The 12,554-nt window shown below is 37.7% G+C and overlaps 2 protein-coding genes across 2 annotated transcripts; both read left to right on the top strand.

Moving 5' to 3' along the window:
- The first annotated feature begins 5,606 nt into the window (after positions 1-5,606).
- Positions 5,607-8,015, top strand: LOC124207912. The gene is made up of 10 exons (XM_046605553.1): positions 5,607-5,734; positions 5,808-6,132; positions 6,213-6,332; positions 6,412-6,519; positions 6,584-6,874; positions 6,957-7,180; positions 7,251-7,425; positions 7,502-7,566; positions 7,670-7,889; positions 7,951-8,015. The coding sequence occupies exons 1-10, from the start codon at positions 5,681-5,683 to the stop codon at positions 8,013-8,015; spliced, it is 1,647 nt and encodes a 548-aa protein (XP_046461509.1). The 5' UTR covers positions 5,607-5,680.
- On the top strand, positions 7,933-8,633 carry LOC124208106. The gene is made up of 2 exons (XM_046605828.1): positions 7,933-8,431; positions 8,498-8,633. The coding sequence occupies exons 1-2, from the start codon at positions 8,047-8,049 to the stop codon at positions 8,557-8,559; spliced, it is 447 nt and encodes a 148-aa protein (XP_046461784.1). The 5' UTR covers positions 7,933-8,046; the 3' UTR covers positions 8,560-8,633.
- Positions 8,634-12,554: the final 3,921 nt, after the last annotated feature.

Genomic DNA, 12,554 nt, shown 5'->3' with positions numbered 1-12,554 from the left:
TTTAGTCAAAATGGCCGTCTTAACTCTTTAAAATTATTTTGTGGAAGACGCATATCGTCGTCAATCAAACAATATTGGTTGACTCAAGAATAACCTGACTGTCTGAAGTAGAAACCGAACGTAGGCCATTACCATCTTACGACACTCTAACCACTGCAACAGTTTCAACAAAACAACTCCTGCAATCAAAACTGGTAACTTATATGCATGTATAAAAGATAAGAATAAATGAAAGTCGCACATTATTACTCTTTCATTCAAAATACTCTAAATTCTTCATAATGATTAAATGTTGAAAATTTCAGACGGACGAAGGATTTGAACGTTAAACTCATGCACCGCAACCCAACACTCAAACCACTACACTGATCGTTACGATATAAAGCTGCACAATGTTTTCAATTATAAAATTTATAAAAAATGCGTGGATTTGTTTCTTATAAATGCGTTTATAACTTGAAACTGATTAGTACTTATACAAGCAAGTTCAAATCAAGACACGCAAAGAAGTCAAACATTTCTTAATGCTTACATGTTTATTTCAATATGGTATTACCGGGAAGATTTTAGGAGTGTTTATTGATTGCGGTTTTCATATGTGTGTAGTAAGGGAGCTAAATACCAAATGAGCTCGATATTTTCAAAAGATATTGGGGGGGATGGGTTTAATGAAATAGCGAAAACTTTACAAAAAACGTCAGAGGGGCGCATGGGAAACGTAACACTGCTCAGATTTGAACCAGAAAAGATATGAAACCGGGAAGAAATATAAGGATATGTGAATGCATTGACAAGCTCGAGAAATTTGTGTGCAATTATTTGGGTAATACCATTCTTAATAGCAATATCGACGCATACAAAGGCATCGAATGAATTTGATAAAAATACGTTGTTGGGAAACGTATCACTCAGAACAAAATCAGTAAAAACAAGCTTTTTTGGCCAGCGATTACCTCTATGTACCAATTGCAAAAGTTTGTTTGATTTCTTATTCAAAGTCTTTGCTTCAATAGTAAGTTGCAATTTGTTTTCAATTATCATTCCACACGATGTTGTTGGTAATTGGTATTTACTCTTTTCGATACAGCGGTTTCGAATTTGTTCGGCTTGTAGATTACCACTACGTAAGCACCGTCGAAAAAAGCCTTGAAAACTCTCAAAAGGGAAAGCACTATTCGTTTCAACGCCACACTGATATTTTTGTACGTCCTCCCACAAATGAGTCACCTGATGGCTCACAAACCTGCATGGTATACCGAGCTCAGTGAGACCCACAGAATATTGATTGAAAGTTTTCTTAGCTTCCGCGATATTTGTACTAGAAACTGGTTTTCGGTTGAATGAACCCAAGAGCAACATCCCGTATTGTAACAACATTATATGTTCCAGATCTTCATCGCTTAGAATCCCTTTAAAAAGTGGATACAGGAAATAATACAAAATGTTGCGCTTCACATGAGTTTTGAAATTTCTGCAGGTGGAAAGTTTCCCGACGGAACGATCGAAACCATAAGGGCGACAAAAATTTAAATGACCCATTCGACGGTCAGCTTCAGCTACTTGAGCACTAGAGAGTTTGCCTTCCCCCGAAACAAATATAAACCCTTCAAGTCTACGTCCAAAAGCCCCTTCAACTGCTGTGTGCATAGGATCAATTACGAAGCCTGTCACCATTGGGAAATACATTTCTACAAACGGACTTATATCAGTTGGATCTTTTAAGTGGTCGTCGGCAGAAAACTTACTGGCGTGATACGTCAAAAAATCAGTGTCCGTTCTCTTTGGAGCATTTACATTTTTTAATAAAATTGCTCGATTAACCATGTCCCCCGTCTGAATACAACGATCGCATGACCAATAACCAGAGTGACCCTTAGTACGTTTCAAATACGATCTCATGGGACCATCTGCTATTATGCAGCGGAGTGAAGCAGTAAAACCGCGTCCATTAGTACATACGTTGTCACAATTTGAGGGCGACAAACGACAAAATTCAAGGACAAGATTATACAGAAAGCTAGAGATATCATCGGGCTTTCCCCTACCAACATACAGTACCTACCAGAAGTTTGGAAACGCGCGAGAGGAGCGGAGAGAAGCTTATGTAAAAAGCCGATTTTCGCCGCGTTCCCCAAAAATCGGGTTTTTGACGGAGGGTGTTGAAATTTTTTTTGGAAGTAGCCATAATAGTTGGCTACTTCCTGATTTTTTTTCAGATTTTTATATCTAAGGGGAGGGCAGCTACAAATGGATCCAAAAATTTGGAAACACGCTGTAGAAGCGTATTAAAAAGTGGCTACTTTGCCGCTCTCTAATTAGGGAAAAAATAGCCCTACAAACACGCCAAAAAAAGCAAAATAAAGAGCTTCGTTAGCTCTATGACAAGTGTCATTTTCAAATTTTTTGAGTTTCATTTAATATAATGAATTTTAAATTGAAAATGAGATTTGTCATTTTTGCCCATTTCTCCCCTTCTATCCCACCCCGCGGTGTTGTCGCGATTTCTCCTTTGTTTCATTTTCGGAGGGGGGAAATTTTCGCCTTTGCTCTAGTAGGCGATATTTACCCTTCCTACGAAAATGAAACAAAGGAGAAATCGCGACAACACCGCGGGGTGGGATAGAAGGGGAGAAATGGGCAAAAATGACAAATCTCATTTTCAATTTAAAATTCATTATATTAAATGAAACTCAAAAAATTTGAAAATGACACTTGTCATAGAGCTAACGAAGCTCTTTATTTTGCTTTTTTTGGCGTGTTTGTAGGGCTATTTTTTCCCTAATTAGAGAGCGGCAAAGTAGCCACTTTTTAATACGCTTCTACAGCGTGTTTCCAAATTTTTGGATCCATTTGTAGCTGCCCTCCCCTTAGATATAAAAATCTGAAAAAAAATCAGGGAGTAGCCAACTATTATGGCTACTTCCAAAAAAAATTTCAACACCCTCCGTCAAAAACCCGATTTTTGGGGAACGCGGCGAAAATCGGCTTTTTACATAAGCTTCTCTCCGCTCCTCTCGCGCGTTTCCAAACTTCTGGTAGGTACTGTATAATCCAATAACAAATACAGAGGTGGCAAGCAGAATTTCGGTACCTATTCCAGATGAAGCTGTTGGGCGAACGGAATGTATTCGTCCAAGAATGGGTGTAATGGTAGCAGCATTTTTATCCTCGTTCAGTTTTGCCTCGTCAATGTTGATATCTATTTCGTAATGAGGAATACCAGCTGCATCAGTCATTTCTTCTTCATCGATGAATTCATCTCGGAGCATACCCTTCGCTCTCTCACTTTGTAATTTGTAGTCAAAAGCCTGAATCTAAAAAAATCGTCCGGAAAAAAATAGGAAAAATAAGAAAATATTTGGAAAGGCCACTCAGTTTGCTGGAAAAAGTTGAGGAAAAATTCTATTTTCTCCGGAGATTATAATTGGTAAAAAGAGTGAACAGTCCCTCGGTTACTTAGATATATTATATATATCAAGATGAACAGCCTTATAAACGTAATCTACTAATCTTACCCTATCACGTAATTTTTCCGGTAGAAGACCTGGTTGTTTGCGATATAAGTCAACAAATTGGATCAGGTCCGCATCGCGATGAATGAGGCCAACAGAGGAGCCATTTAAAGCATTCTCAATCCCAAAATGAATATAATGGCCCTCATTTATTGGAATTGCTGCAGGCAGCTTTCGTGGTGTTGATTCATTTGAAGTGATAGGCCAGTCACTACCATCAATTTTTAACAACTCCTTTCCTGTGCTTGGCAGCAATGAATAACAGGGGATAGGCTCGTAAAGTTTAAACAGTGTCAACAGGTACGTCATGTGTTTCTGTTTTTGATTAGTATAGACAGCGAAATGTCTAAGCAGCTGTAACATTGTGATTGAATTCAGTTTGAAGTTATCTGCTTCTCTTGAATCTAAAATATGATTAAATAAATTATAGCTACGATTTTTTTATAAATTTTGACTTTCATGCTAACTTTGTATATCAGGGTCAAAATCTACGTTTCCGTCCGTCACACTATCTGTACAGTCATCACTAGGATTGTCATCCAATGTTCCAGGAACAAACAACTATAAAGTGAAAGACCCAATTACAAATTATAGTGAGCAAAAATATTTTTGATTGATTGTGTCATTCGTTTACCTCATTTTGCGATTGACGCATCGTATCTGCTTCTGGTTTCAATTGCAATTTAGACACCAAGTCAGGGTGGCTCTTCATATTCACCCAAAAATTGTGGGGAACTCCCTGATTTTGCCAAACTTCCACAATCTCATTAGCTCTGCGGCGTAATTTTGATGCATATTTTTTTGACAGTTCACTTATCGGGCGTTTTCTATTATAATAATCATTAAGAACTTTTTCGATCTCATCATCCGACAGTTTGATGCTATTTTCCCTGAAAGAGTTCAAAGCCATATTCCTGCCCCAAAACTAAATGGAAAATTCAGAGAATCACTTCAATCATAGGTTGTTTTTCACTTCAACCACAGTCTACGAAGTTCAGGGAATAGCCGCTGTAAGCTGTAATCATACTGTTAACTGTTAATGATACTGATTAACAAGCGATCCACGAATCAAGTAGACCAAAATCCCGGAGCGGCTTTCCAGATCTAAATCCGGAAAAGGCCTTAAAAATATAAAAAAAATATAATCATGTTCGTCTCTGCACGCCGAATTTACCTGCGTTTGCAGAAAGACGAATTTCCCACCCGTTTACGAGATATTAAGCGTTAAAGTGTGGGTTTTTTTAATTTTGTCAGAAATGGGGGGTGCTTTTACATCGCTTTTCTGAAAAGCGAAGGAGCTATAGAAAAAACTAATTGTATAAAAAGGTTTATTGCTATCTCAACTAACAAAATCCAAAAGGAATTTTCTTTCCGGATTTTATTGGTTGAGATATGGCACATTTACTGAGAGGCTCATTTTTCCCTTTTCCCTCTCTGTCTGGCAGCCATTTTTTTGTACTCTCCGCCGCGCTCCTTGCGGAAGCAAGCAGAAGGTTTTATCTGTTGGCCTTCATTTTAGACCCATAGAAGTCATATCGGCCTTCATATTTATAGGAACCAAGCTGGCTTCCGCAAGGGGCGCGGAGGAGAGTACAATAAAAATGGCTGCCAGACAGAGAGGGAAAAGGGAAAAATGAGCCTCTCAGGAAATTAGTCATAACTCAACCAATAAAATCCGGAAAGAAAATTCCTTTTGGATTTTGGTCGTTGAGATAGCAATAAACCTTTCTATAAAATTAGTTTTTACTCTAGCTCCCCCGCTTTTCCGAAAAGCGATGTAAAAGCACCCCCCATTTCTGACAAAATTAAAAAAACCCACACTTTAACGCTTAATATCTCGTAAACGGGTGGGAAATTCGTCTTTCTGCAAACGCAGGTAAATCCGGCGTGCAGAGACAAACATGATTATATTTTTTTTTTATTTTTAAGGCCTTTTCCGGATTTAGATCTGGAAAGCCGCTCCGGGATTTTGGTCTACTTGATTCGTGGATCGCTTGTTAATCATTATCTATTAATCATACTGATTAATCGATTAAAGCGTGACTAGAACAATAGTCCCCCCCCCCTAAGTTGTAAAAGTGCGCAATCTGATCCGTTGTCTTCTTTCATTCAGAAACGCGTTCATTACACGTATAACTCTCGGGGCAGTCTACCAAGAAGAAATCACAATGGCGAATTTTGACGGTACCAGCTCGTCTCCTCTTCTGAAATTGGCAAAGCAAGTGAGTTCGAATTTCAACTTAAAAGTTTTTTTTGTGAGTGGGTAAAAAAATGTTACTTTGTTTTAAAATGCAGCCAGGTAGTCGTTACAATGGAGGCCCATTTCGAGGGACGTATCCCACGATTGGCCTTCCTCCAGGATCGTCAAGTCAAGAGCTGCTTTTTCACGTGGTCTCCATTGATCCAACCGGGCCTGATGGGAAGTCGTTTGAACTTGTATCCTTGGTGCCAAAAGATTGGGTAGATGTAGATTTCAAATATTTTCTTCATCCCCATCCTGACTTTAATGTCAACGGACTCTACACTTGGGAATGGCTTTTGATTAATTTCAAAAAGCGCAGGTACCCTGAGCTGACTTTTGTAGAATACGACATAATGGATCTTACCACTGAATGCCCTGGTAAGTTCTGTAAAAAAATTTCTTACCTTCGTCTAAAGTGCTGTAATTTATTCCCGAATTATATTTTTGTCCATGTGTAGTTCCTTATGAAGAAGTTGAGAATGAAATTAGTAAAGTTTTAAACACCTTGCAAGAAACTCAGCTAGGAAGCAACGAGAGCCTCGAATCCTGGGAACGACCTCCGAAAGAGCTCTCTTTTTGTATGTAATTTTTAATATAAGGTGATTTCTTCAACTAATTTAATTAAAGTTATCAATGTTTGCCTTTATTTTTCATAAGGCTCTAATGGTGATACAAGTTCGCACGCCCTTATGCAGCTAGCGAAAAGAATGGATAACTCCAAAAACTTGTCTAGAAGCTTTTCTGCAAGTACTCCTAATAATAGACGTAATTATTTTCACATTCATTATCAAATTCTTGCTAAAATTATTTTGTTTATTTTGGTATTTAGCTGGTTCTGGTAGCAAGCCTTTTCCTACTACTTGTGGAAATATTGCGAAAAAGCCTCGAACAATTGTCAGTAAGAAAGGAGCAGCATCAAAGGGAACGGACGATGAGCGAAATTCTACTCATAGTAGAAATCAATCCGTGATTTCTCTTGACAGTGAACCGAACGCAAGTTCTAATCGTAAAAATTCCGAAACGAGATTTACGGGAGTAACGGCTTTAGAAAAACGAAATAGTGTTTCCAATGGTGAGACCGGAATTGCAGTTCAGAACAATATTCCAACAAACACTTCTGGTATTTATGGCGTGTTTCCTTCTTAATATTTATCTTTCTTCTTACTATACTTGATATGTCCCTTTTTCGTAATTCATTTTAGATGATGCAGCTTGGAAAGCCCAAGTGTTGCAGGGCATAAATGCCACTAATTCATTACTGAAGCATTTGATTCCGTCAAAAAAATTTATAGAAACATGTCTCGATAAAAACATGGATCACTTTCGGAAAACGGTAGACCGAAACTTAAGTCTTCCTTTGAACCGGTTAGAAGACGTCATGATACTCAACACTGCTCTAATTGATTTGGATCTATCCGTTAGTCTGGTAGGTCTAATTATTATATTATTACATCGCATTGTGCCAGTCAGATCATTTTACTTTGCTTTACATTTAGTGCGCGGTCCAAATTACGGATCTCGGTCACATTTCGTACTGTTCAACTTTAGCTAAAAGAATAATGGACTGCTTGATGACCCGTGAAATCTGCACGAAGATGCAGTGGAAGACGCGTACCAAAGATTCGCGGCCGGGTATTTGCCCTCTCGTCAACATTCTTTCAATTTTCGGAGGTTTGTACTGTGGTCAATAGCACCCTACTAACGAATGTTTTAATGCCCATTTTTCGATTTGTTCTTTCATTTACAGCAGTGATGACGGCTGTTTTAGAGAAACACAACAAAACCACTTCAATGGCCAAGATTGTTTTTGCCGTATTGCAATATGACCTGTATCCATCATGACCCCGTTCTCCCCTATACAAAACATTGTTTTTGTCTTGTATTTGCATAGTAAGTGAAATATTCTCTTTGATAGGATTTGCAGAGAATTGTTAAAGGTAGAGCTGGAGGTCTCTTGGTGCAGATGAAAATGCAGAACAGTACGAATCAACAAGTGTGTTATACTGGAATTCAACCAATGGCATCTGGTCAGTCAAGGCCTCAGCAGCTTCAACACCCGCTAAACTTCCAGAAATTTCAAAAATTGCTGCATATCGAGCAACAGAGGCTATGCTTGAAGTCAAAATGCTCTACCGGTAAGAAAGAAACTATTTTAGTCTAAAACTTGTATTATCAAAATGATTTTTCGTTTTGCAGAACACTGTTACAAGAGCTGGAGTTGCGTGTTGCGTGATGCAGACGCAAATGCAGAAGAGCGCTAATCAATAGCCGTTGAATGCCGCAGTTCGTCCAATGGCATCTGGTAATATGAGGCCTAGGCACCTTCAAAACTTCCAACAACCACAGCATGTGCGGTATCATAAACCACAGAAAAGACATAACGAAAAAGTCGAAGAGAACGCGGAAGTTTCTGAGACGTACGCTGATTACCTACCACCCGTCAAAATTACACGGAAAGATCCAGATCTGGTTGTGGAAACCGCGTCGCATTTACCATTGGCAGCTGTAGCTGATCGTCCAATCGTCAGTGCCAAAATGATCAATCAAGAGCAAAGGTTTGCATTTTTTAAGAAGAAAAAGGAGAAGAAAATGCAGAAGAAGATACAGAAGAAGGTGGAGAAAAAGAAAGCGGAAGAAGCAGCTGAAGCTGCCACTCGTATCCTGATAAGAAACCATTGTATAAGTTACAAATAACGTAATTCTTTTGTTTTCTTGTTAATAATATTTATCCTTTAAAATCTAGATGGCAGGAATGACAACGATCTATACGGCGAAAAGGATGACTTGATGACCAAATGGGTCTAAAAGCAGCTACCTGTAGTTTAACGTAAAAACTTTAACGTTTTTAAATTTTAATCCGTTATTTTTAAAGTTTCTTAATTTTCTTCCAGGGGAAAAATTCGAAATAAGAAGCTTTTGCAGCAAAATTTCCTCAAGAAAAATTTAAGAGTATGCCGTGAGCCTTGCTTAACTAAAATGCGTTGTGTTTTGTGTGGGTCATGCACAACTCGCGCAAACCCAGGCTTTTGGTGTAATTTAAGCAGTAGGACTGCAGATGTTTATTTTCATCTGTTATCTTCTGTCAATTTCACTCTGCTGCTGGAAATGCTTGTGGCGATCTGAGTTCGTGTGAAAGGTTTTTTGTGCAAAGATTGTAGGATGTGTCAAAATTTATTGAACAAGGATAAACAGGTTGAAAACCATGCGTTCAAAATCTTTAAACCAGTTTTGTAACTTGAATAATTTGGATCCCTATCACGCTGGACTGGACTTTAGTGCAACTTAATTGACTACCTTGATAGATATAATTCTGTTTTCTAATGAAGTTAGAGCTCTCTGAATTTTTTACACCCATTTTTGTCATATTAGGTTAGCGAGTGTAGTTTATGGAAGAACTCAATTGAACCTAGTAAATTTCTTCCGATTCATTCTAAAGGTGCTTTCACACTGCCACTAACGCAACGTTACGGAGCAAAGTGTAGCGTAGCGCCACCTGGTGGTGTCATATGGTATATGGGTATGGTATTTGGTATATAGTGGTATACATTCTTATATCTTATATGGGAACTCAGTGTGTCGACCTTTTCTCGAAACTCTGATTATGATCAACTTAACTGTTAAGGCAAAATAAACTTATTTAATTTGAAATTTCAACATAACAGTCTCAAACTTATTTTTCTAATTTGTGTTTATTATTCGCCAAAATGATTGTAGAGGGAGGTACTATTGAACTGACATCATTGTTGTTCTATTTTCAATTAAAGGTAAACTTTTTTTGTACAATGAACTTCAAAACAATAATCACCAAATAAATGTAGGATATTGCGCATTAATGCGCAATGCCTTTTTCTCTCCTCCATCCACTATGTGCTATCTGGCAACGCTGTCTATCTGACAAGCGCCGTCATCTGCTATCCTCTCCATCTAGTTCTGTCTCTTGTACCATAGCTATGCTTGTTAACTCGTGTGAGGATGGTAAATACACGCAGACCCTGCCTCTAAATAAAGTGACTCTTATTGAAAACAAACCCCTCCGGTAAGAGATGTATTGTTCATGTGTTTATGTGTCATGACATCAAGGCGATCCCCTGACGGGTAGACAATGATACACCACAATCATGTGCGAGTCTCATATTCTATGCATCTGATCTATAACAATAAATAGGTATGAATCGATAAGATTCTAATTCGCGCAAAGTTCTTTTTAAGCATGGCGATTCGTTTCTTTGAATTTAATATTTGATTCTTGTTTAAGTTATCTTAACTCTTAAAAGCTGATATTATTAAGAAAGCAAATACAGAACGCGAAGCTGCCTAGCAAGAAAAAATCATCAAATTGCAAAGAAGTGAGCCAGTTTATTCTTCAACATCAAATTAATTTAAGGAATTAATATAAACAGGGAACTTTAAATGTCTATGAATTTAAAAAGCAGATTTATAAAAAACTTTTCCCATTGTGATTTCTCCGACCTTTTCTTTACATACAAAAAAGTTGCAATATCCTTAAATTCTATTTCCTAAATAGTAGAACAATTTGGAAAAATTCTGTATTGATATTTTACTCATTAAAAAGTGTATAAAGTTGGGGAATATGGAAAGCTTACATCAAGTGTCTTTAAAGTAGGTTCATTCACTTTCAGTTCAATTGAATGAATCAAAATAAATCACATTAAGATTATTTCACACTCCTTCTCATCTTCTGCCCGGAAAATTTTGGCAGTGTTAATCTAAAAGCGGGGAAAATTATTCCCTCTTGGCTTCCAAGAGGGATTTCCTATTTCCATTCAAAGTAGGTACAAAAGAACGATTGTAACTTAAGACAATAGTTCAGAAAAGATTTGATTTCACATACAATTAGACTTGACATCTTAGTTGAATGTTTCCAAGTTAGAATAAAAGAATTGAATGAATTTTTCTCACACGCAAACACAAATCTGGAATAATAGGAAATGCTTTACAGCTTTAGTAGGTTCTTCTCTTTTTGGACTTCTTGGTTTCTTCATTGCAGTGTTTGATTTGATAAGCCCACTGGCGAATCGGGACGCTTGATTGGGAGAAGTCGCATTCTACCCCTTCGTCTTCAGACTGAAAGCTGTGGATGTCTTGATCGGGACTGAAACAATCAGTTTTCCCGACAATCTCTGGAAATGGGAAACAAATGTTGGCTTTTAGTAAAATGAAAAAAATTTATAATAAACTAATATATAAATCATCAAAACCTTTCAAACGGGAGCTGTCGAAGTGATGTAGTACTGAACAGTTAAGTTCCGACTAAGTCCTGGTGATTTCGTACAAATGTAGAATCGCTTGACTTCCTCTAAGCGGGGAACGTCCTTCAAATTAACAGATTACAGTCATGTAAAATTGCACGTAAACTAATCATAACTTACTTTTTAAAAACTCTTAAAACATGTTTTGAAGAGCCGTTGCTTTTAAATGTTACATCGCATCGAAGACCTAGACTATCATGATCCACGGTCGGTGGAATTACTTTGGCGTCCGAATCAGCCACCAAAAACAGATCGTTAGAAAAAAATAATTTCTTCTCTTCTTTTCTTCCTATAATTATAATAAGCATTCAATGTTAAAATTCAAACACAAATATAATATGCGCAAAATTACGGAATGCACCAAAAAAGGGAAAATAATTAGGAACATATCTTTCTTCCCTTCCATCAACGCCAATTTCGACTTTCTCATCAATTCATCCATTTCGGACTTAACTGGGGAAAATTTCTAGTGACCTTCCTTTTGTTCTTGGGCATTTCCTCCTCAGACGAATCGACGGAAGAATCGCTACTTGATGAATCACATGAATCTCGATATTTACTGGATTTGCTGAATGTCTTCTTCTTCTTCTTCCTATCGTTATCCTTAACTTTTAGTGCTTTAACCTTTCTTGAAATAGTCTGGATTGCTGAGCTTGATGACTCTTGCTGCTTTCCGATTTTCCGTCGTTGCCTCTCGAGTTGGGGCGGTATGTGAGCGGCTTCCCCTTGAAGTTGACGGCTGAGCGACAGAGAATTGCTGGATGTTTATTAAAAGGGCTATGAAATCATAGTCGCTTTTGAGATTTTCATCCAAACTAAGTCGACCGTTTGGTGATGGAGTATCCAGTTAGCAGAGAGGGCACTTGATTTGTTGAAAGACATCATCGAACATATTCTTTAAAAACAATGGCAGTAAACATTTAAGATAAGCAATATGCGTCACCACAGGTCTGACCATGAAATCACATATAAACCAAAACATGTAAAAAAAAAAATAAACAAGCAAACCAAACCAAAAAAAAAAAAAAAAAAAAAAAAACTTGGCTCAACATGCAGCATTCAAGACAAAATCTATAATGGCAATTGAGAAATTTTGGTGGGCGACCGTTAACATCATAGCTAGTCTTACGTAGTCTTACAAACAGCGCATGTGCTTATGACACCAACAATGCCGGACATGTTGACTGAATAAAAAACGAACAGCGACTGATGGTTCCAATTTTGTTGTCAATATTTATATCGAGGAACACCTACAAGGGGAGGTCGTTAAAACTTAACATTTTTGTGCCCTGTAACACCCTACTAAGTCGGCGATCCTTTGAAAGTATTATCGAACTCAAGGTTGGAGAGGCAAGGTCATATAAGTGGCAAAATAAGACCTTCATTAAAGTAGGTGATGGCAGCGGTAGCCCAGCTTCAAATTGCAAACCTAGTAGTTCGCATCTGCTACTTGACCTTCTGTTGCCTTCCATAATTTTTAGGTCATCATTTCAGCAAAGAATACACGGACAATTATTCGTCAATTTAAGG

Source organism: Daphnia pulex, chromosome 2 (assembly GCF_021134715.1).
Source record: "Daphnia pulex isolate KAP4 chromosome 2, ASM2113471v1".
NCBI lineage: Eukaryota > Metazoa > Arthropoda > Branchiopoda > Diplostraca > Daphniidae > Daphnia > Daphnia pulex.
The sequence above is the reverse complement of the archived record's forward strand: the minus strand, read 5'-3'. Positions and strand labels throughout refer to the sequence as shown.